This window comes from Amphiura filiformis, chromosome 10, assembly GCF_039555335.1.
Source record: "Amphiura filiformis chromosome 10, Afil_fr2py, whole genome shotgun sequence".
NCBI classification, from domain to species: domain Eukaryota; kingdom Metazoa; phylum Echinodermata; class Ophiuroidea; order Amphilepidida; family Amphiuridae; genus Amphiura; species Amphiura filiformis.
Window position 1 is genome coordinate 42,258,712 of NC_092637.1, and position 23,735 is coordinate 42,282,446.

Genomic DNA, 23,735 nt, shown 5'->3' on the forward strand with positions numbered 1-23,735 from the left:
TTTCTTTGGTATCTTCTTTAGTTCCAGTATTTGATTGTAAAGTTTTGTAAGCTGTACTGTTCTCCTCCTCCGGTATTAGCTGGTATAGAGAGTTCCCGTGTTTTGGGTTACCCGCCATCTTGGAGGGAAACCTAAACTCCGTTTACAATTTTCAGAATACCAACACTCGCGCAATAATTAGCAAATGTTATTTTGTAGAATGTATCACCAATAGGGTCATTGACCAAATCAAAGGAATGAGGAATACGGCGGTTCGAATCACGTTATAAACACTATTGTAGTCCGTTCCGCTTGAAAACACGGGAACTCTCTATTGATGATGTTACTTGTAACGTATTCAATTCCTGGTCCTATAGAGGTTATCCGTGTTCAATAAGCTGCATATCCTATCAACGACTGCTATATCTTGTTTAGGACTTTCAAAAGAAGTACCTGCATGTGCAACCATGACTGTTTCAAAATAGCCCGCCAAGAGTCATGCAGGTAACTCCGAGGTCATGCATTGAAATGTTTTGAATAAGGAATACTACGGGAATCAGCGCCTTTTGTTAGAAGTCACACATGAGTAAAGTGGATAACCTCTATTGGTCCAGGGAACCTCTATTATTATCGGGAATTGCCTGTTACACATGATCGCACACAAGGTCGTAGGCAATTGGTCGGACCTCATCTGCCCAGAACATATTGACCCAGGTCAGCATACCGCCATATCCTTCCCGACATGCTTAGTAGCCAAGTCCGTAGAAGAGTGGATCCACACACTATGTACACAAATATACATTTGGCCACATTTTATTATACGATTAATACGAATTTATTAAACATGGTAACAAATATTCTCTAGCAAATCGGTTATAGATGGAACTGGTAGGCATATTATAAATTCGGGATATTACATATCTTCCTGACCAGCCAGATCTGCGCATGGTCAAAGACGAGTATCAGACCGACGCAAACTGGCTTAGTCTCCACATCAGCCAGTTTGGTTCCGCCCCTCCACAGGGAGCGTAACCTGTGTAGGAGACTCGGTCGGACCTGGTCGGACCTCATCTCTCCCCATCGATTGTGTCCTATAATCCCCGACATTGCCCTTATGAAGTCACATCGCCCTGATTGGTCCTTCATCTGTTCAGACTGTTCTACAGCTCTTGTTACTTCATGCAATAGTCGTAGGTACTATTTGTTCCTTCTACATTTGTATTATCCTTGGTGGTTTGTCTTATTTGTTGTATTCCCAGCAAACACAAAAATGTTCTTAAAACGTTTCTTCAAAACGTTTCAATTAACATTCAAATATCGGGTTATATGAAGAAAAATATTTTGGGCAAACTTTGTTGCACAATTATTCCCCCCTCCCCCATTATGGTGGCTGGTGATGCTATTGTACATGGCGGTATATGGGGGTTCTCTGGTTTTAATTCTGTGGGTATGTCGGTACTTCGCACCTCTGGCCCTATGCTAGCGCAAAGGGTCTCTATACAGCCTGTCTCAAAAAAAATTGTGCAAGTAAAAATCGCCCTCTATGGCAATTAGAACATATCGTTGCGACATAATGCTTACATCAACGTCCTGGGCGTAGTCTTAGCTCTCACATGTCGTTTAGTCTGTTCAATTTGCTTGTTTTAATCTCGAGATATGTTTAGTTAACAACAAAAGGGTAAAATCACAATTGTGCCACTTTTACTAGGGAAGATCAAGAGGACTGTACATGCAAATCTATGATAGCATCAAGTTTTTCAAGAGTTCCTTCGTGAAATCAAAATAATGCATCAATTATACAACAATAAAAATTGTTTTTACTGTTTTTACTGTTTTATCATGATACTGGCATTATATGATTCTCTTTTTCCACTTTAAACAGATTGAAAGAGAAATAGATATATCACATTCTACTGTAAAATTAAATACATGTGCATGTCAATGATTTTATCATGGTAAATACTGTTTTCTTTGTCACCCAAGACATGTTAAAAGACAAACAAATATTACAAACTTATGGGTTAATGAACGCGTATTACTTGTTCGGAGAGAAATAATGCATGCGCGCTGATGTTGATGCGTCTTATGCACGAGCCCCGAAGGGGGAGTGCATTAGATACATCAACATCAGCTATCATCATTGATCTAGGGTCTACTTGTGTAGCCCTCTTCCCTAGTAAAAGTGGCACAATTGTGATTTTACCCTTTAGTTGTTAACTAAACATATCTCGAGATTAAAACAAGCAAATTGAACAGAACAAAAAGCATTTGAGAGCTCAGACTCCGCCCTTGACGTTGATGTAAGCATCATGTGACAACGGCATTTTGTAATTGCCATAGAGGGCGCTTTTCACTTGCACAATTTTTTTGGAGACAGGCTGTATATTCGGGCATCGAGATCCGAAGGAACTTATGACTTTAACCACCTGGACACTATACTGGTTATGTAACAGCATTTCTGATTGGTTGATAACTTGAAATGCTCATTTCAATTGCCAATTATGACTAGGCTTTAAACTATTTATGGTCAAAATTGCATTTGCAGATGATTTTATTAATACCTCCTTGATTGGTTCAAAAATGGACACAATATTCATTTTGGCCAATCGGCAGGTAGTTCTCATGGGGTTAAGTTAGCAACAACATGTTTTACCTTCACAACCAACGAGTTCAAAACGCATGCTGATAAAATCCTGCCAAGCTACAGGTACTATTCGGATGTAAGACGCTAAAACTGGTGTAGGGAAAAGATTGGTGACAACCGTAGTTCGGTCGGTGTTTCCATCAAATATCTGTGATAAGGAATGATTTCAATATTAATAAGAAACCAACTCTCGGTATTCATAATTCGTTGCGCCACCTATCGACTTCAGCCGAAATCGCACTGCATCATGGGTATGTGTCGACATGCAACCCCAGAAGTGCCCGTGTTGCTACGCAAATTGCACGTAAATTCTATTCATTGCCGTAACAATGAATCTGATCATTGCTTTTTCAGTCAATGACTAGGCTGATAAAGATTGCGCGTATTTTGCTTGGAATCACTGGGGGAAGCCGGTGAAACCATGATGTACCACTGCCATCACATGTACTACAGCGATCGCACTGGGACCAACAGAAGATGTCGCCGGAAGTGGCCCTTTCAGGCCTATATCGCTTCGATATCCGGGTTCGATATATGGCGCAATCGGAATACCGAGAATTTCCTACAAATGTCTTGTAAAGGTTTGTATGTTATTCTACACGGTGCAAAGTAAGATGATATTTTGTCTGCGTTGGACTGGGATACCTGCGGATGTATGTTGTCTTGCTTTTGTTTTCGCCGAACATTGTTAATCAATCAACCAATCAATCAATCAATCAATCAATTAATTATTTAATTAAGTAAGTAAGTAATCACTCAATTGATCAATCAATCAATCAATAATAAAAATAAATAAATAAACAAATAAATAAATAAATACTTGGAGAAAGACGACTATCTTCATGCAGAGTGCTCGGTGCATTAAAGCAGAACTAATAATACGAGTAGAACTTGTGGAACGAACGTTGTAACTCTGAGTTTCACGCTAATGCGATCATCAGACAACTGATACGTATCGTAGGCCTTATCCTATTAATACGGACTCTAACGTCCGCATAATAGCGTGGCACACCGACATCGCCTGGTTAATAATTACTTTATACAGCAGAGACACTAAAATCAATACCCGGGATCAATACACGTGAATGTGCTATGCACGATTTGATATTCAGACGATAAATCTTTGGATACCGGGGTAGAAAATGATGAATATCTCCCGTAATTTTTTTATTCTAAAGAAGCCATATTTTTTGCTTGCACTTTAATATATGTGTTGAACGGATATGATAGTCGTTAGCTTGCGTATTGAGAAGAACCCTGCGTATTGAGCTCAAAAACTGACAAAAATTCTGATTTTATTATGTGCCGAACTATAGCGCAGCGTAGGCTACTGGTGGAGGCAGTCTAAAAGCAGATGACCTTATGGTGTATACCATGCTCATTCGCACACAGAGAGGTCAGTCACCAGGCTATTGTCAATAGCTTAGTCGGATGTCCATCGGCCCATTATGTGTATCAAAACTATTAAACAGGTCGGAACAAAATGGCCATGCGTGGCTGTGGATTCAACATACCATGGCGATTTTTGCCATGAAGATATCGAGGCGATGACACTGTGCGTGGTCTCAGTGCTGAGGAGGTTAGGGGATTCACACATACGGTTCGTCAATTTCACACGGCGATAAAAACTCACCATTTCCGCCTGATTATCTGTACGCTGTACAAATGGCCAATATTCACCGTCATTACTGTATACAACTTTGAATTTGGTCACCCATTGTGGTGCATCTGCTCTTCCTTGAATCAACACACCGGTAACCCATGTTGGGACGCCAAGAGCTGCCTGTATCCATTGATTGCCGTCATTGTACTGGGCGGTCCATGCTCCAGTAGTACCTGCCATTGCCACGCGGTTCAGACGAGCATTGTTAGCCCCGTGGTACTGACCGGCGATTAAATATTCGGTGGAAGCTGTGATTTGGCTGTTACTTATTCGACCATCCTCTACCCCCAGGCGGTCTTGGCATTGAGCTATAACGTACAAAAATAGCATTATTTAACCTGGGTAAAGTTTATTTTGAAACTAAGCAACACGCTGCCATTTTATGCATTTTTGACTTAAACGTCACAGCTACAAATGAGGAACTTATTTCCAAACCGTGTTAATTAAGTCCACAGGCTCATGTGTCTCATTTATTTGTGTGATACAATCACAATTACTTTGACAAGTTTGACATTAGCAACAAAGAGTTGTGTTGTATTATTTACCATAACAATGCGGCATAACAATATGCAGACTATTGTTCTCATTTGGGACACAAAGGCCCACAAGTATTGTTACTGTGCGTTTGCTTTGTAATAGTGCAGCCAACTAAATTATAATACATATAGCATTGCAATATCGCACAGGAAAATCAGATAATGGGTTTGTGGACTTAACACGGTTTGGAAATAAGCTCTTCAAATATTAAATACTGGGCGGATGGGACTGACGAATCCCTGCTGACTTGCCTGTGTGATCTCCCGCTTATGCAGGGGCGTTACATTTTGTCAAATTATGGTTATAAACTTGGACCATACCAGTATATTCCTCTCATCATATTAAGGATTCAGAAAAAGTATAGTTTGACCTATGTACGATCTAAAGTATAACCAAACATAGGTCAAAGGTTAAGTATAATTATGGCTCCAGATGGATCAACAATTAAATCCGATATAAAGTCCGTTTTGCCGTTGCAAGAGGCGAAGGTACAAATGCAGCAGCTAATACAGTAGCACATAGTACGATACAGGAAGTGTGCGGCAATATTTACTGGAATAAATAGAGACGCCAAAAATAGCTCACTCGTATGGCACGTATTTTGTCAAATAAAAGAGAAGATTGGTTTCCTCGGTGAAGAGCCTGGTGTCTTGACTTTTAAAAACCCGATTTCTTGATCTAAAAAGCTACTTTGTCGATGTAGGAATTCCACCAATAAATATGCTTTTTGTTTTAAAAAAAACAGGGATGGTATCATATCCCTGGAAAAACTAGTGCGGTATACGTGATGTTGATTTGGAGTAAGCAAATATAAAACATTTCATTTGGACGTCATGCGTTCTGCAGACCACTCCAAATGTCCATTGAGGAGTTAGTAGAATACGTGGTCTTCTTTTTTGTCTTTCTTAATTTTTTTCCTAATTTCATTTTTGCTTTTGCTCGGGGCCCCTGAACCTTCGGGGCCCATGGACTTCGTTCACCCTGTCCCCGCTTGCTACGCCCCTGACATCAAAGCTCCCATTCCTTTCTCAAAGATTTTTTATAATAGCTCCACATACCAGCACACGTGACACCGTCACCGTTATAGCCATCATTGCATACACATGAGAAGGAACCAGGGTTACTGGTACATGTTGCATCGGCATGGCAGTTGTGTGTGCCACTTGAACACTCATCTGTTAAAATAACCATAGATATTTGTATTAATGTCATAATTCCTTTCTTCAACAAAAAAGGGTTGTTTAATTAAAGAGGGCGAGATGGCCGAGCGGTTAAGGCGTTGCGCTGCCAGCCGGGTGATACGATCGGCGAGGGTTCGAGCCTTGGGTTTGCCTTAGGTGAAAATTCTCTTCCCTCCCAAACAGTTCCTATATGGTCAGGAATCCTTCAATTAAGTTACATCACAGTATTGTAGAATTTCTTCTCACCCCTATACACTGCTTAGCACGTGCAGATATAGATAGTGTATGAGCGACGTTCGTGATTCGGAAGTCACGTAAAGCCGTTGGTCCCGTCGGTTTATCATACTTATTGATTACGGAATAAAGCGCATACACACGATGTCCTATTACTAATGAATACGTGTATAATCCCCGATCAATAATAAACCCTAACCCTAAGACCCTAACCCTAGCCCTGGGACACCACGTATACAGTAGCTTAAACGGGCTCCCTATTCAAATGCTAACTACGGTATATAGTGCGCGGCCGGGGTCCATGGTTCCAAAATTATTGGGCCCCAAAATTGCCTTGTACAATGTACATCTTCCTTTTAGTCCGAAAAACACCACGTTTTTGCGAAAATGTGTTAAAATTACCAGGGAAATGAAAGTCAATAACATGTTTACCTTCACAACCAACGAGTTCAAAACGCATGCTGATATGCTGGATCCATTCTACAGGTATTATTTTGATGTAAGACGCCAACACTGGTGCAGGGAATAGATTGGTGACAATCGTAGTATGGTTCGTGTTTCCATCGAATATCTGTGATAAGGAATGAATTCAATATAAATAAGAAACCAATTGAATACATGAATCCAAAACCCACCCAAGTCCATGGGAAGTGATTTTGAGAAAAAAACCTGTGTATCATTTTAATTCCTTCAGTTAGATTTACCTGGTCAATATGGTAAGTTACACGTGCAAATGGGTGGGTTAAACTGTATTAGGTATGACGATTAGAATTTCAGGGACTTCGTGGGGTTCATTTTAATTTCTGGACTTGGGTGGTTTTTTGAATCATATACAAAGACAATAATGTTGGAATGAGATTACCACTAGTAAGATAATACAAAATAAAGCACACAGTTATGTATAATGTTGATAAGCATTCTGCCATGTAATATAAACCACACACTTTCCTTGATTAAACCCATTTTTTTTTCAAAAGTCACTCTCCAGCAATAAAGATGTTACAAGTGGACTTTTTATACATACTGGATTTCAATCAATGTGTTACAAGACTCAAATCATGGACTTGGGTTGATTCTTTCATACAGCTATTTTTCACATGCTCAATAGACACAGAGGATGAATTTAAGTTGTTCTTTCATACATATGACAGGCCTATGTATAGCAACACTTTCCCATGCTTAACTCAATTTGACCAAAGTATGGACTTGGGTGGCTTTTGTATTCATATATTCAATTCCCTAATTATCTTGTAAAGAAGGGAAGAGGCTTACGCATCATACACTGGAACATGGAAACATTTAAACATTACAAACTAGTGCACGAGATCAAATTAATGATGCTTAATCGTTATAATCAATATACAGGGGAAAGATGAATTACGCATCGCACACTAGCACAATTAAACGTGAAATTACAAATGGAAACATAACATGCATAGGCAGATATACCACAGAAAAACTCCGGACATACCTGCCTGTGCAGGGACTTGAACCCCAGACCTCTCGCTTGTCAGGCGAGCGCTCTACCATAAGCTTGTAACGGTTTGTGTGTTATTTTACACTGCATGTGTAAAGTAAGATAATTATTTTGTATGCAGTGGACTGGGATGCCCATCTGCTAATGTGTGCTGTCTTGCTTTTGTTTCAGCAGAACTTTGTAAATAATTAGATAAATCAAATGCAGAGCGCTCGATGCATTAAAGTAGAGCTAATACGAGTAGAACTTGTGGAACGAAAGGACGAAACTCTGAGTTTCACGCTAATGCGATCATCAGACAACTGAATAAATAAATAAATAAATAAATAAATAAATAAATAAATAAATAAATAAATAAATAAATAAATAAATAAATAAATAAATAAATAAATAATGCCCTATAATTCACAACTAAATAAAATTGGTATATTGGTTTGTTATGTTATACTCTATATGTTCACCAAAAACCATGCCTCAAAGTGGTTTAATTAGTAAGATATTAATTATGTCGTATTTACAAAACCTTGAAATGCCTGCATCGCATAGCGCAAGCCCAGTATATCGTATCTGCAATTTGAAGAATTTGCCGTTTCACATACTGACGTATTTGCGCTACGTGTTTGCGCGACTCTGTCATTGCACGGCAAAATGGCTGTTTTGTCCTTTTCACATACTGACGTATTTGCGCAACTGTTTCACATACTGACGTATTTGCGCGACGTATTTGTCACTTGAACGGCGAAATTCACATTAGTCCTTTTCACACAGTGACGTATTTTATTTAATATTGATTTTTTGCAGAATAAGTTATGCTCTGATAGTGATAAGTGAATTATATTGAAAATATGGTATATTTGCATTACTGTTAACCCGGTTTTAATCGCCAATAATATTTTAATCAAGGTTATGCAGCAAATGAAAATCGCTAGATTTTCAAGTTCGATTTTCTCGAAATGCGTATTTTGCAAATACGTCAGTATGTGATACGGCCGACGAAACATACATTGTTGAAATATAGACATAGGGTTTATATCCATGTTAGATGGATGCTTTGGTATATTCTTGGGCATCGTAAAATACCATAAATTCCTAAACAATCCTCAACAACTCATCAATATCGTGTTGCATATCAATGAACAGCTAATCATTAGAGAATGAATTTGGAGAAAACCTGATGATAATTACAAACACTCGCTGAGCAACAAGACCTTCCCTCTTTTAATCCAATAAGCTGATTATCTATTTGTTTTCATGAATTGGAAGACATTCTTTGATGTATTACTGAGCTCATCTGAAATTACTGGAGTGTGAGCCACCCAGGCTGGTGGCTCAGCATAGTATTTTATCCAAAAATGGTTTTCTCCAAATTCGTTTCCTAATGTTTTTTCCCTTTTACAATGACACCACATTTGAAACAATCACCTGAGTACACGTCTTGTGAAATGTAATGAGGTCTCAAACAGAATGTGCCAAATTGGCTGATTATCCTGTTCAGCAAGCTGCAATCCCATATCTTCACAATCTAGGACCTAATGCAATCCTCCAAGATGACTAAGCTCGCCCACACGGTGTCAGGGTAATCAATGACTATACACCTACAGAATATGGGAATATTCAGCCCATCAGCCCAGACCTCAACCCGATTGAACACTTGTGGGGCCATTTGTTGGTCGTGTTGTGCGTGCCTGAGAAACCAATGCAACCATATTGAATGACCTGCGACGAATCCTGGTTGAAGAATGAAATGCCATCCCACAGCAACCGGGACAGTAACGTGTGACCAGACTGGTGAGCAGCATGAGGAGGAGGTACCAGGCTGTTGTGGCTGCGTACGGGGTTTCCACCCATTACTGAGGTTAGTGACTAGTGTTGTTTGAGCACAGAATAATGGCCAAATTGGCATATTCTGTTTGAAGCTTTCGAAGGTGTGATTTATTTCTAGTGGTAAATTATATTATATTAATTATATTAAAAATATTATCTCAACTCATGATAAAGCCAATAAAGTACCCTATAGTTTAAGTCATATTAAAGGAGGATTTCGTGATCCAAGCATCCTCTTTTTATGACATTTTCAGTAGATATCCACGAAAAAGCTTATTTCCAAAATTTCAGTTGATTCCGATTTTGCGTTTGCGAGTTATGCATGATTATGTGTATTACACTGCTCCATAGACAATGTGTTGTAATTTCGTTCTGGTGCACCAGAACGAAATTCCAATTTGGCGATATTTTTGCTAAACGTATTAATCTGCAAGAAATATTTGGTACATAAACATTATGTAGCCAGAGGTATCCAGTGGTGTAAAAATCTCAACTTTTTTTGGGAAAAGTGGGGGGATAAGGCTGTGGATCACGAAATGCCCCTTTAAGATAAGCAAGTGTTCCAATTTTGGAATTTTATAATAGCGTGGTCTTTCCTTTAACTATCATAAGAAGAAGAATGACGATAAAAACTCACCATTTCCCCCTGATTATTTGTATACTGCTCAAAAAATGCCCAAAATTCACCATCCTCACTGTATTGAACTTTGAATCTGGTCACATATTGCCATTGCGGAGGAGACCAATCTTCCCTTCCTTGAATCAACACGCCGGTAACCCATGTTGGGACGCCAAGAGCTACCTGGATCCATTGGTTGCCGTCATTGGTCTGGGCGCTCCATGCTCCAGTAGTACCTGTCATTGCAGCGCGGTTCAGACGAGCATTGTTAGCCCCGTAGTAGAGACCGGGGTCGTCACTTGAAACCCATTCGGTAGAAGCGGTGATTTGGCTGTCACTTATCCGACCATCCTCCATCCCCAGGTGGTCTTGGCAAGTTGGTTGCTCTGGGTTGGGTTGAGCTATAATGTACAAAAATAGCATTATTTACCCTGGATAAAGTTTATCTTGAAACTAAGTAACCATGGTAACGGTGCCATTTTATGCATTTAAGTCACAGCTAGGCGAAAATACTGGGATGGGACCGATTTTTCCCTGATGCCCTGCCTGTGTAATCTCCCGCCCATGGGTGTTTCAATTCGGTTAATTACGGTTATAAACTAACTAGGCCCATACCAATTTATACCTGTCATCATATTAACATGATTAAATTTCAGAAAAAAGTATAGTTTGACCTACCTATGATCTAAAAAGTTATAACCAAATATAGGTCAAAGGTTAAATATAATTTTGGCTCCGCATGGATCAACAATTAAAGGCCCTTTCAGTGATTTCACAGGAACATTTAAAAAATTGAAATTTGTCAGAGTTGCTTAGAAATAAAGAATAAGTCTACAGAATTTCATTAAACCACTTTTCCCTGAATACATCGACAAATTAGTCAAAAAACAGAAGTTTTAGAAAGGTTCTACTTCAACTCAGATCGACTCGAGAAAATCGATATTTTCGTACAGTGCGCCACCAATCGACTGGAAAAACTTCCTAGTCCAGTGTTTCTAACACGGGGGAAGTAGAGTCTAAATTTATTTAAAACAGACGCTTAATTTTTGTAGTAGAAAACAAAATAAGCAATTAAACGTCACCGAGGCAAACTAACGGTCAATTCAAATATGAAAAACAGTTAAAATTGTGTATTTTGTTTAAAATAGTAGCTACTGATGTAATAAGTAGTAGAAACAATACGCAACGCGTGTTGGTACGTGGAGAGTGAGCTTCTTTCGATCTTGAGTCGGACTTTTTGTACTGTCAGTATCAAAAGTCCAGAATCATGCAAATGCTTTATTTTGTCTAAAATACACGGCTTTCGACCGAACCACTAGCAGGCTATGTTAGCACATCTATGCCAATTACAAAGGTACCAAAATCTGAATTTTGATGATTTTTACGATCATCCGGATGAGCAAATCACTGAATGGGCCTTTAAATAGTCCATCTTACGGGCGTTTGCCGTTGCGACAGGCCACATGTTAAACCACGTCATTTTAAAGAAAAGGTGAACACTGATGGCGCTATTTATGTTAAATCGTGTTTTCATCATTACAAAGGGGAGATACTGGTATAATGCCATTAAAACATCAGAAAAAGATAACAAATAGCAAACGGATTTTTTCAAATTTAACTCTTTTTATCATGAAATGTTAAAAATAACTATTTCGCTAAATTAAATTTAGAATATAATGTAAATAGCGCCCTCAATTTGCAAACAAATAATAGAATTTATAAAATAAAATATACCACACAAAAGCAGAAAAGGATGAATAAGTTGAAAGAGAAACGAAAATCTGGCTGAAAAAATAATACACATTAGTGTGATAGTTTTGCGGTGTTTTTTTTGTCATTTTGGAACGTCATTTTTTGCTACCAACCGCAACGTAACCGCCTTACTGGAATTCCACGGCTGACCAATTCACAATGGATTCCATCCTCTAGAGGGCATACTAACTGGTTTTCGACTAATGTAGCACGCAGTTGGCGTTCCCGTATCGCGTTTCACGTAAATTTCCTAATCTCTCTATTGTAGGCGCTGGAATGAAATCGCAATTTTCTTCGTTATACCTCATTTGTTTGCTCGAAATTAAAAAGGGATAATGTGTCGATCAGTGAAACAAACATTTAAATAAGAATAAGTTCTTTATGCAAATCACACATTATTGCTTTAAAACATCTTTTAATTCTGTGGTTGCGATAGACGTCGCGTTTTTGTTTAGTTTTTTTTTTTTTTTTTTTTTTCTTCTTCTTCTTTTTTTTTTTTTTTGGCCCAATTTCGATTTTCGGCGGCCCGGGGGGAGGGGGGCACTCAAATATTAAAGTGACATATCTGTGTCCACTAGCGTATGAAACTAGGGTCTATAAGTGTAGAAATTTTCAGAAAAAGGGGGATCATTCGGTGTTGGGTAAATTAATCATTTTGTTGGTGTTTGGGGGGGAAATCCATATCTTCAATACAAAATGTCAAACTTTTCAATTGATCGTCGGCTTTTCATCCCAGCTACATACACTTTAAGTACATATCATCAGATTTATAAAATTTACTTCGAGGACTGTTAAATATCAAAAATAAAATTTTTTGATTATTTACCATAAAATGTATATTAATATATTAATTTATTTGATATCAGAAGGACATTCTTCGTCGATATCTCTGGGGTGCTCTCATCTCCCACAAAAAATACTGTCCAAAGGTTTATACCCCATCCCTTAAGGTTATACTAAACTTTGTAATGATCGATCCAGAATGAGACTGCATGTAGCCCCCTTTAAAATTATCTATTTCTGGAAATAAATATCGTAGTGAGAAAACGCAAACTACGTCTAAAAGCTGAAAGTGTACTGGTTATTATTATGCTTGAATTTTCTACTTGGCTCAAAAAGAAATGTACTTTTCAAACATTTCAATTTTTTTTCAATATCCGGAGCATCAAGATTTTTGGGAACACGGCCATAATTTCTCAGTGGAAGTGGCGATTTTGTTGGGAACTACGACGCACATTACAAACAAGTCAATAAAAGAATGTGCATATTCATTCTTGATATTGCTTGTCTCGATTTGTTTTAGTAAGCTTACATGTTTGCCGAATTTGAAGTAAAATGGCCTCCACTTGTATGTCGTTTTGTAACCAGTAATAACAATTCCGTGCACGATTTCATAGACAAAATTCTGACCTACATTATTTCTATAAACCCTCTTCTATATGCAGGTGCTATTTAAATTTTTATTTCGATAGCAGAAAATTGAGATATTTGCTATTTTTCCGACTCGCTGCTGTCAAATTGTCTAGTTTCGCGATAAAAGATACAGCGAAATCAATTTTTTTAGAACCATTTCACCTCGTTTCGGCTCGTGCTTTGAAGTACAAACTTCAAAATTGATATAGTGATTCTATATTTCAAGCTGCGTCATACTGTGTTTTTCTTACCTCTGATTGTCGCTGCTCAAGGCCAAAATTCGAAATTTTTTGGACAAAAGTGACACTCTCATTTTTTTTAAAACACGCTGTTTACGTATACGACGGGCTCTATTTGCCCGATAAAGTGGTGTTGCCGAGTTTGGATTTTAAAATATTTAGGTATTTTCTAGCTTAAAATCTAGCGCCAATGAACCTGGTGCATGGGAGGGAAAATGTGGGGGGTAGTTAGGGCGCGAAAAAAAATGTGCACATTTTCATGCTTGCTGCGCTTGCAACAGGTTTAAGGTATGGGTATGGAAATTGGGGATCCCAAAAAATTGGCATATAGGCCTAGGCCTATGCAAAGGGGGTGGGGGCAGTTTTGGCAGGCCAAGGGGAGGGGCCACAAAATTTGGCAGTCCAGGGGGTGCGGACAAGCGATTTTGGCTGGCCGAGACAGGAGGCAAGCGATTTTAGCGAGTCGCTTGGAAATTTTGGCTTATAATTAGTAGGCTAATATCGGTAGGCCTACTGATTGCACAGCCTTTCGAGAAAGCAATTTTTGGCAAGCCGGGGCCGGGGAGGGAATAAATTTTGGCATGTCGAAAGGGAGGAAGAATGACTTTACCTAGCACACATTAAAGGGGCATTTCGTGATCCACAACCTCATACAACCCCATAGGCCTACGTCCTTTCTCACAAGTTAAGATTTGTATACCACTCATCCCGCTCTGGCCACATGTTTAGGCATTTTCACGCAGATCAATTCGTTAAGCAATGGAAAATATTGCCAAATTTGAATTTCGTTTTAAAAGCCTACTCCCCATTAAAAAAAACCCACTAATTTTGGGGATTAAAAAAAAAGTTCTGTAAAATGAAACAAAAGGCTGCCTCAATCCTAATTAGGGCCTATTCATTTAAGGCCAGGCCTTCATTTCTGAAAATAGCGGGAGCTCAGTTAGTCACTGTACTCAGGAGCTTGACAAGGAGCTCAATTATATAATATCAATATTAAACCATAGGAGCAGCTCAATAAATGCCATTGGTAAAATTATTAGGCCTACGATATTTTATTTGACTGTGATCCTATATACACTGTATATACCTTTAAAATTTCTAAAATTGGTGGAATTGAACAAGCTCTAAATTTCTCATACGTCCAGCATAACCAAGGGCAACTGGGGGTGGGTGGGAAAGCCCCCTAGCTATGGCCATACCCGTAGTGGCGGAACCAGAATTTTTTCGCGGGGCATGGGGGGGGGGGAAGTGAATTTGAGACGGGGGCACTTGGAAATCATCATTTTGCACTAAATTGCCGCAAAAAGTGGAAAATTACATAATTGTGGGGATTTTGCCTAAAAACTGGCTGGGAAAGAAAAAATATTGGGGGAAATACTGCCCCCCCCCCCCCTAGCGGCGCCACTGCATATCCATCCATGATGCTAGAATGACGGAAGTTCTGGCGCTGCGGAAATTCAATTTCAATATCACGAGTTTTTATCAGGGATTTTACCAAGGGAAGGCGATAGGTGTAGGATTTTGCTGATATACCAGGCAACCCGAGAAAGGAACTGAGGTGTGGCTTAATAAGGGAGTGTTCATTATAAATATTTTCCATTATCATACTTTCGACGCCGAGAGCATAATTATTTGAAGCGTACATTGAAAGAGAAACGCACATGTCTCTGATTAGCTCGGGGATTAGCTACTGCGCGCTGCGTGCTGGCTTGTTGTTGTCCCGGGTTGTTGTCGAGTGGAAATGGGAAATTTATGAATGAACTTCCGCAACTTTGCAACATCATCACGCAGCGGCGTAGCTGGGATGTTTTGAGGGGCCCAAATCACCAAATTTCCCACTGGGGCGGGGGCCCAAATAGACAATTTTGCCAGGCTTATTGATAATAATCGTATATGGTAGGCCTATTGAGCTGTAGGCCTATTGCATATCGTTTGGATTCCCCATCTCTCTGCCCTCCTCTCACCCTCTCTTTTTCCCTCCCCCCCTCTTTCCCTCTTTTTTCCTTGCACTAGGGGGCGGGGGCCCAAATAGGCAATTTTTGCAATTGCCCCCCCCCGGCAGCTACGCTACTGTCATCACGGTAGACATACGCGGTAGCCTACAACTACAAGAAAGGTTTACAGACAAATATAGGCCTAGGTCTAGTAGGCCTATCAAAATGTTATATTTTTATATTTTCTGGTGGACTCGCGGAGAATATCATGTCATGGAGGTCCCGGCGCTGGGTTGGGGGGGTCTCAAGGCATTTTGGTATGCCTACCCATGCTTGATTCCGGGAGGTTTTTAGCAGGCCCGACCATTTTTTTATAACACCTCAGGCGGGTCTCTTCAAAACATTTGTACCGCGGTCACCCACATTTGGCCTAATTTGACGCTTTTTTAAGGGCACTTTTGCCAAAATGCGCCCAAAAGTTGGTCTTCGCTGTAAACCCACCCATCATAGTCGTTGAAAAGGTAGGCCTACTCCAAAACTGTGGCACATCCACGAACCCGAGGGAGAGACCTCCGCGGGTAAAAACACACCTCTAGCGGGACCAGATTTATAATTTAAAATAGGCCTACATTTTGGAAGCCAGTCATCACGACAAAACGGGCCATGGTAGTGTTAATGGTATTAACACTTTGATTTTAGGCTTAAATGATGAGTGTAGGCCTATAAATTGCAAATTTGCACACACCCCGGGGGAACCATCTCAAGTTGGTTTGGGTAATGATGTGAGGCTGTGACTCCGAAAAACTACGGTACGATTTTAAACCAAATTTGAATAAAACAGACCCAAAATTGTATCAACTTTTGGACTGAAAGTTTTCGCAAATTTTTACTTTTTCGAGAAAATCATTGAAAAATACCATTCTTAAACCTAATTTTCAAGACACTGAGGGTCAATAAAATCATGGCTAAAAATGCAACAGAGTCTAAACTAAATGGCTGAAAATGCACCCCAAATCTGCCGCACATCCCACGACACCGTATTTCACCTTATAGATTTGGAAAATTGTCGCAATAAAATAGGCCCGAACTTATCCCAAATTATCCCCCGAAAAAATTTTTTTTTTTTTTGAGGTTGGAGTCTTATTATTTTTATTCTCAGAGAGGATAGGGGTTGATATTTTTAGCAGGGTACAGTTTGTCTTGTTTTTGTTTTGTTTTTGACGTTGAAGTTCCAGATTCTTTTTTTCATATATTATTATTCATTTATTATTTATACCCTGTACGTGGGGAAAAAGACACACGACAGCTACAGAGAAGCCACGAAAAAACTCCTGTGAAGTGCATGAAAATGCCCCGAAAATGTGCCAACCGAAACACCCGAACAGGAAGATAAAATAAAAAAACAAAACCAAAAACCCAGGAAATTTCCCGAAATAAGTTTCAAATTCTTTGTCCCCCACTAAAATATATTATGAACACTCCCTTATGAAGTCTGCCCTCTTCCGGCTATTCTGGTAGTAGGCGTTGACAATTACTTTCATATTTTTGAAGCATGTTTGAACCCGATTTGTTCTCTATTCACATTTTTAACGTTGCAAGTAACATTTCAAGACCTATATTTGTGACAGGTATTTAATTATCTTGCTAGAGATGTGCCTAAAGTTGAAATTCAATATTTCGGATCGCAAAGATCGAGAGATATAAAGTTGTTGAATATCAGTTTAACACCATGGATCATATGGGCGTCTTATATGAACGATTATGATAGCTAAGCAAAATGGCTGGGATACAGGTTGTATAAACGACATGAATATTCATGAACTATACAGACTCCATTCTTCTCTAATAATAAAGATGTCAATCACTCTCCTAGACGACAGTTGCTTGGCGCTTGTAAACAAATCGAATAATAGTGCTTGACAAGAGCTAAAAAAATAGGCTAAAAACACATTTTCACACATTTTTTTCCGGATTTTTTTATTTCACATGATAAGTAGACATATTTTCTTACGTATAAGGTAATAATATATTTTTTCTGGAGGTAAAGCCCTTCAACACTTTGTTTAACCTTAAGACGTGCACTGCCGTTTTTTTTAGTTCAATTGCTATACCTGGGAAAGTGTGGCTCCTGCCATCTCAATCGCCTTATAATCAAACGACAACGCTAAAAACAACTAACTGGTAAAGTTAATGGTGATTGGTGATTAGAAATTAATTATTAATTCGCCAAAATAAAATTCAATTATTAATTCGCTTAAAAGCTTTTCGTCTGTTTCACTACTACGTGTATAATATAAATTAAATACTGCATGCCGATGGAGTGAACACGGAACCAATTAAAGGCCCACTCAGTGATTTCCTCATCCGGATGGCGTAAAAATCATACAAATTCAGCTTTTGGTACCTTTGTCATTGTTACAGATGTGCTAACATAGCCTGCTAGTGCATGGTTCAGCCGAATGCCGTGCGTATTTAAGACAAAATAAGGCATTTTACATGAATCTGAAATTTTTATACTGACAGTAGGCCTAGGCCTAGGCCTTATAAAAATTAGCTACATGTATTTGAATGGGGCTTCAACTTCGTCAATACTGTTGTTTTCTTAGTTTTTTGCCAAATATTTCGTTCCAGAAATACCAAATGACAATTTGAATGACCTATCCTTCACTTTTAAGCAATTTATAAACAATGTGAATTTTTGCGCTGGGATCACTGAATGGGTCTTTAAGTTTTTTTGTTCACGCAGTGAGAACCCATATATCATATGCACAGTTTATCCCTTACATACCCTGTGTCTAGAATAGCGTAGCCCACCAACCCTGTGGGGAAGAGGCTAGAAAATAATAGATTTACCACATTCGCCTTGCTATAACATTGAATTGCGTTATCTGTTGAACTAATAACGAAAAATAATATCAGGGGAAAGTGTTAGCTTTCGTTTGATATTTAAAAAATCTGATTGGATGAAGGAAACACTTGAGGTTTTGTTTTGACAAAAAACAATCACAAAGGCCCATTTTCCAGCTAGAAGCTCCACAGGGGACACTTGAGGTTTCGACAAAAACCAATCACAGAGGCCTGTTTTCCAGCTAGAAGCTCCACGGCTCTTACGATGCTATGCACGCAACCGTGTAGTGTAATCAAAGACTGTGTGGAGACAATTCACTGCTTGCTTGGCAACTCTTGGACGAAAATGTATGCTCAGGTGTATTGAGATGGTTTTGAGAGAATCGTTTTTGTATAGAAACCTTTCCATATCATGACTCATTGCTGCCATGTCTTCTCTCTGATTGTTGCTAATGTCAAACTTGTCATAACTGTGATTGTATCACACAAGTAAATGAGAAACATGTGGTTGTGGAAATAAGCTCTTCATATAATGTAATTTAGAGCACGCATTATAAGATTGTGTCCATCGTCAATAAACTTATCAGAAAGAATATACTTTTGTAAAAGAGGTTGGTGTAATTTCATCAAAGATGTCGAATGTTGATAGTTATTTGGTATTTAGAAAAAAATCAAAAATAGGGCCTACCATAGCTTAATATTTGTGCAAAAATTCTAGATATTCAAGTTTAGATCAAAAAGGCTACTTAACAAAATTCACAAAATCTAGGATACTCATCAGTAGCGTAGCCAGCGGGGGCAGGGGGGCAGAGTGCCACCCCTGACAAAAATGAAACAAACAAGTGCCCCTCTGATAAATAAATGAAGAGCAAATCTGGAGGGCAAAGGAAAAGCAAAGGGGTAAGGAGCCCTTTTCCACTAAAATTAAACCAGATCATGGGCCAAAATAGTAAGTGTAAAATAGACCATTTTGCGCGCTGCGCACGTATATTGTCATAATAAGGCCCCTTTTATCACAATCATGGCCCGGGAATCATGGGCGAAAATAGTGCAAAATACAACATGTTTGCGAGCTACTCGCGCACATCGTACCAGTAAGGCCTTTTTGGAAGCTCGAAGACATGTACAGACTCTTTAAAAAACAAAACGGGTTATGTAGATCGCTCATTCTACAAAATCGGGTGCCAATAGCCCTTTTTCCATTCTTTGGTCCACAAACACTTTGTCGAGCATTTAGGGCATCAAATATGTTGTTTTTCTGGTAGAACTCAACGAGATCTACACGGACATATATAGTTTTCCATACTTTAAATGCTTTCTTCAGCCTGATTAACCCTTTCAAAGGCTCAAAAATCGCTAAAAATGCGTTTCCACTGCTCAAGTGTCAAATCTGACCCTGAATATTTTCTTTGAATAAATGCGAAATCTTTACTTTACATATTTGTTGTTTTTTTAATTAGATAACGTGCCATCATATTGTTTATCAACATTATTTTTTAGTGATTAAAACGTCTTTGTGTAATTCTAAAATAAATTGAACTTTCCACCAAAACGCTGTGAGCTACGTTACCCCAGTTTTAACACACGTTATTGAAAAGACGTATATAAGACAGAGATATCAACGTAGTTTGCGGCTTTTGAAAGGAAACACTCATAGGTTTTTAAAAATCACCGTAAAAATCGTGATGCTGTAGCATTTTTGGCATAGAAATTTTGTAAACATTGAAATTTTGACCGACCATGTTAAGATTGGTGAGCTACGTTACCAGAATTCCATAGTATGCACTTGTATAACAAGTACTTCCTAATAATATGTGATAGGCACCAGTGATCGAACCCCATTTATATTAGAATTAACCGGCATAACGTTCTAACGTTCGCAAATCACATCAAAAACATTAAAAACCCGTGAACTACGTTACTGTGAGCTACGTTACGCACTCATTTACGCATCTTTAAAACTTCTATGAAATGGTGAAATTGGTGTTACATTTCACTCAAGTGATCTTTCATTTGCTTTTTATGACCTTTGATTAAGTAAAAGCAGCCCATTTTGTAGCCGGTAACGTAGCTCACATTACATTGAGTTCTAGTGTTAAAAAACATCATGACTTCCTGAAAGAAAAATATACAAGTGGTGTTGGCAATCTTTTACATCTGAAAGTAGTGATACATTTACTCTTAAAAAACACAAAAAGCAGGTCTTTTTGAACAACTTTTATTTTTTCAATTTTTACAGTGGACTGGCACCCGATTTTGTAGAATGAGCGAGATATGCAACTGCAATTTTTTTCGTCTGTGCCCTCGAAATTTTATTTTGCCACCCCTAACCAAGAAAGCTGGCTACGCCCCTGATACTCATCATTGGTAATCACGGCTTACCTTGTGAATCACATTGTGTGCAATAATATATCAAAAGACAAACATACAGCAAAAACTGGACAGAAACGTCAACCTCCATTGCATTAACTGGCGTTGTTATTTATCAGTTCTAGGCGCCTATTCTCGAATGCATTTGTAGCGAAAGTGTAAATGGTTTGACATTTGTTTACGCTCGTTTTTTTAAAACCGAAGTTATCATGCATCGTTGGTCAACATGGTCAGCTTAAGGCGACGTTGATAGAGTCATCTTGCAAGCAATAACCGACCCCCTAAATTTTAATGCCTCTGCCGCTACTGGGCGAAGTTAATAAAAGCCATAATGCACAAAATGAGCTTATAAATAATGAATTTGGTTATTTTTTTTAAAGTGATTTTTGGTGTATCTTTAATGCTTACAAGTGTCCCATACACCTAAATGGAATCAGGCAAATTTGTTGTTTTTGTCAGGTCAACACTTACAGTCTGAGCAATTTCGACATGATAATGTCGTATTCAGTATAGGGGCTACCTTAAAGGGTTACTAAGGCTGCGATCACATAGAAGTATACTATTCGGGTATACGGTGCACGTTTTGCAGCTGCACGCGTATAGCTTAAATCGAGCAAGGCAATTCCATAGTACCGGGTCACATAAGGCTACGATCACATAGAAGTATACTATTCTGGTATACGGTGCACGTTTTGCAGGTGCACGCGTATAGCTTAAATCGGGCAAGGTAATTTTATAGTACCGGGTCACATAGGCACTATTCGAAAAGGCCGTATACCTGCGTATATAGTATAGTGGGAATCGTGCGTGCTCGATTTTAGTGCAGCGTATACCGTCCTAATTTTAAAACTAATCCATATGTGGGTAAATTCATTTTTTTGTAATAGATGCACTATAATTCTGCACATTTAATGACACCTCATTCAATGCAATGTGACCTCAAGAAGTAAAGTTACAAGCATTTGATTAGACGAAGAAAATTGGTAAACTGACCTACAAATGTATACTCGCTATTAGCTATACGAAATACGCTCATTTGACCAGGCTGAGTTCACTTAGTATACTCCTATATGAACTCAGCCTGATCGAATGAGCGTATTTCGTATAGCGAATACCGTATACCGTATACTTCTATGTGAACTCAGCCTTAGAACGCACAGTGCACTTTATATTCCAGATTTTCCATTATCAAAATTAAGTGCTGTCTCGTGTGAGCTATAATTATAGTAATAATGCATATATTAAGAAGAAAAACAAAATAAACTCCAAACAGGTGAAACACTCACGTTTCCGCATTATTAAGAGGTAATTTGTGATACCGATTAACAAATGATAATTAGTTAAAAGCATTGATGGTATCAGATAAAAGCATATGCATATAATTATAGATATGGTGTCAGTCTACTCTCATCATCATCATCATCATCCTTCGGCTGCGGAGCAGGCGACCACAAGTTTCCTCAAGCCATATCGGTCTTGAGTCATTTATACTGATAATTGACCTTGACTGTCCATATCCCCCAGTCTACTCTCAATATCAACATAGGGTACTGATACAAAGGCTCCGGTACATTTTATAGTTTCGGGGTCCATCCACATGAAGGCCTCAACCGAGGCGACTGCCGAGTGGGGTATCTGCGGGAGGGGATGTTACCTCCCAACCACATAATCCGTTTTTGAAATACATCATGGAGTTCACCTTTAAATGATTTTTACCCTAAATTATTGGGAGCCCGCGAGGGTACTAGCCCCCCCCCCCCCGGATTCCGAAGCCACTTTGATATTAAACTAGATCTAAATTACTCCTGAATTTAAGTTCATTGTTTGTTAATCGTAGATGAAGTTTCTTTTGCAATAGTAGTATTCAGGGGTAGCGCGAGCACAAAAAATCAAGGGGTCCAATTAAATTTTTCTTGACCCTTTGGTACCTGCAAAACTAACATTTAAGGGTAAGGGGTCCAATGAGAATTTACGGAGTCCATCTGTCCGAAATTATATTCTTTTACTGATTTATGCCTCTGTGCATCGTAAAATTAAGGAGTCCATACAGTTTTTATAGGACCCTTTTGTGACTTTCAACTTGTGATTTAAGGAGTCCAAAATGGCCAAAATCACAAAATAAGGAGTCCCAGGACGCGCAAACTCCTTAAATGCGACCCCTGCTAGTATTTATTGCATTTTGTAACTCTCTTCGATTTCAACTCTATTCAGTTGATTGATTTTATCGGGATAACAACATAAAAAATTAAATAACAAAATTAAACAGAATTTGATACAAATAAAAAGTCATGGCAAAGAATCACAGTGACATAGAAAAATACCTTTAAAAGCTATTCAAATCCCGAGGTACGTAGATACATAAAGCAAATTTGATTTAAATTTAAACAAATGCTATTTGAGTTGAATGTGTTATTTTATCTTCTTTTGCTATTATTATAACTAATCAATTTATTGAAAAAATAAATAATAATTCATTGAATTAGTTAGGCCCAAATCAATTAAATGATTAATCTACGGTCGATTAGTCCCGACAAATTAGTCTCCGCGGCTAATTGTAACACTCTAAGCCTATGCCTGTTATCTGCAGCGCAGTGTTTATTGCTTTATTCTATAAAGTTAATTTTGAGCGGAAATCCGAATGCAGGAAAGACTACCTTGCTCACATGCCTTGCAAGCTGTTTGTTGCACATATCTACACATTGTGCCTGACTGTTTCCAGTGGCGGACCGGCTTTACCAGGAATTAAAAACGGGGTCATTGGATGAGGATTTGCCAAAAATAAGGGGGTCTTTTCATGGGCACATGACGTAGGGCTCCCTATGTCAATATGGGATTGCCCCCCCCGGTCCTCCTAACTTGCAATAAAAGTACAATTTTAATTGGTCAATTTTGGAAATATGGGCCAAAAACATGCATTATTAGGGTATTTGTGTCAGTTCTTGAGAACTGGCACCTTCTAATACAGGTTTGACGATCATGTTAGAAATCGAATCTGTGATGTCAATATTGATATCGATATATT

At 38.6% G+C, this 23,735-nt stretch overlaps 1 protein-coding gene across 1 annotated transcript; it reads right to left on the reverse strand.

Annotated features, from left to right (window-relative positions):
- Positions 1-6,551: 6,551 nt before the first annotated feature.
- On the reverse strand, positions 6,552-20,843 carry LOC140161893 (lactadherin-like). Its single transcript, XM_072185189.1, has 3 exons — positions 20,726-20,843; positions 10,177-10,559; positions 6,552-6,809 (listed from the first exon to the last, which is right to left on the reverse strand). Exons 1-3 carry the CDS (start codon positions 20,802-20,804, stop codon positions 6,552-6,554), a joined length of 720 nt encoding a protein of 239 aa, XP_072041290.1. The 5' UTR covers positions 20,805-20,843.
- Between the last annotated feature and the right edge of the window lie 2,892 nt (positions 20,844-23,735).

Excerpts from the sequence above, each read along its gene's own strand:
- LOC140161893 (XM_072185189.1), bottom strand. The coding sequence starts at position 20,804 with ATGGAGGTTGACGTTTCTGTCCAGTTTTTGCTGTATGTTTGTCTTTTG. Across the intron at positions 10,560-20,725 it reads CACACAATGTGATTCACAAG|CTCAACCCAACCCAGAGCAA; the intron begins GTAAGCCGTGAT and ends TGTACATTATAG. Across the intron at positions 6,810-10,176 it reads CAAATAATCAGGGGGAAATG|ATATTCGATGGAAACACGAA; the intron begins GTGAGTTTTTAT and ends TCCTTATCACAG.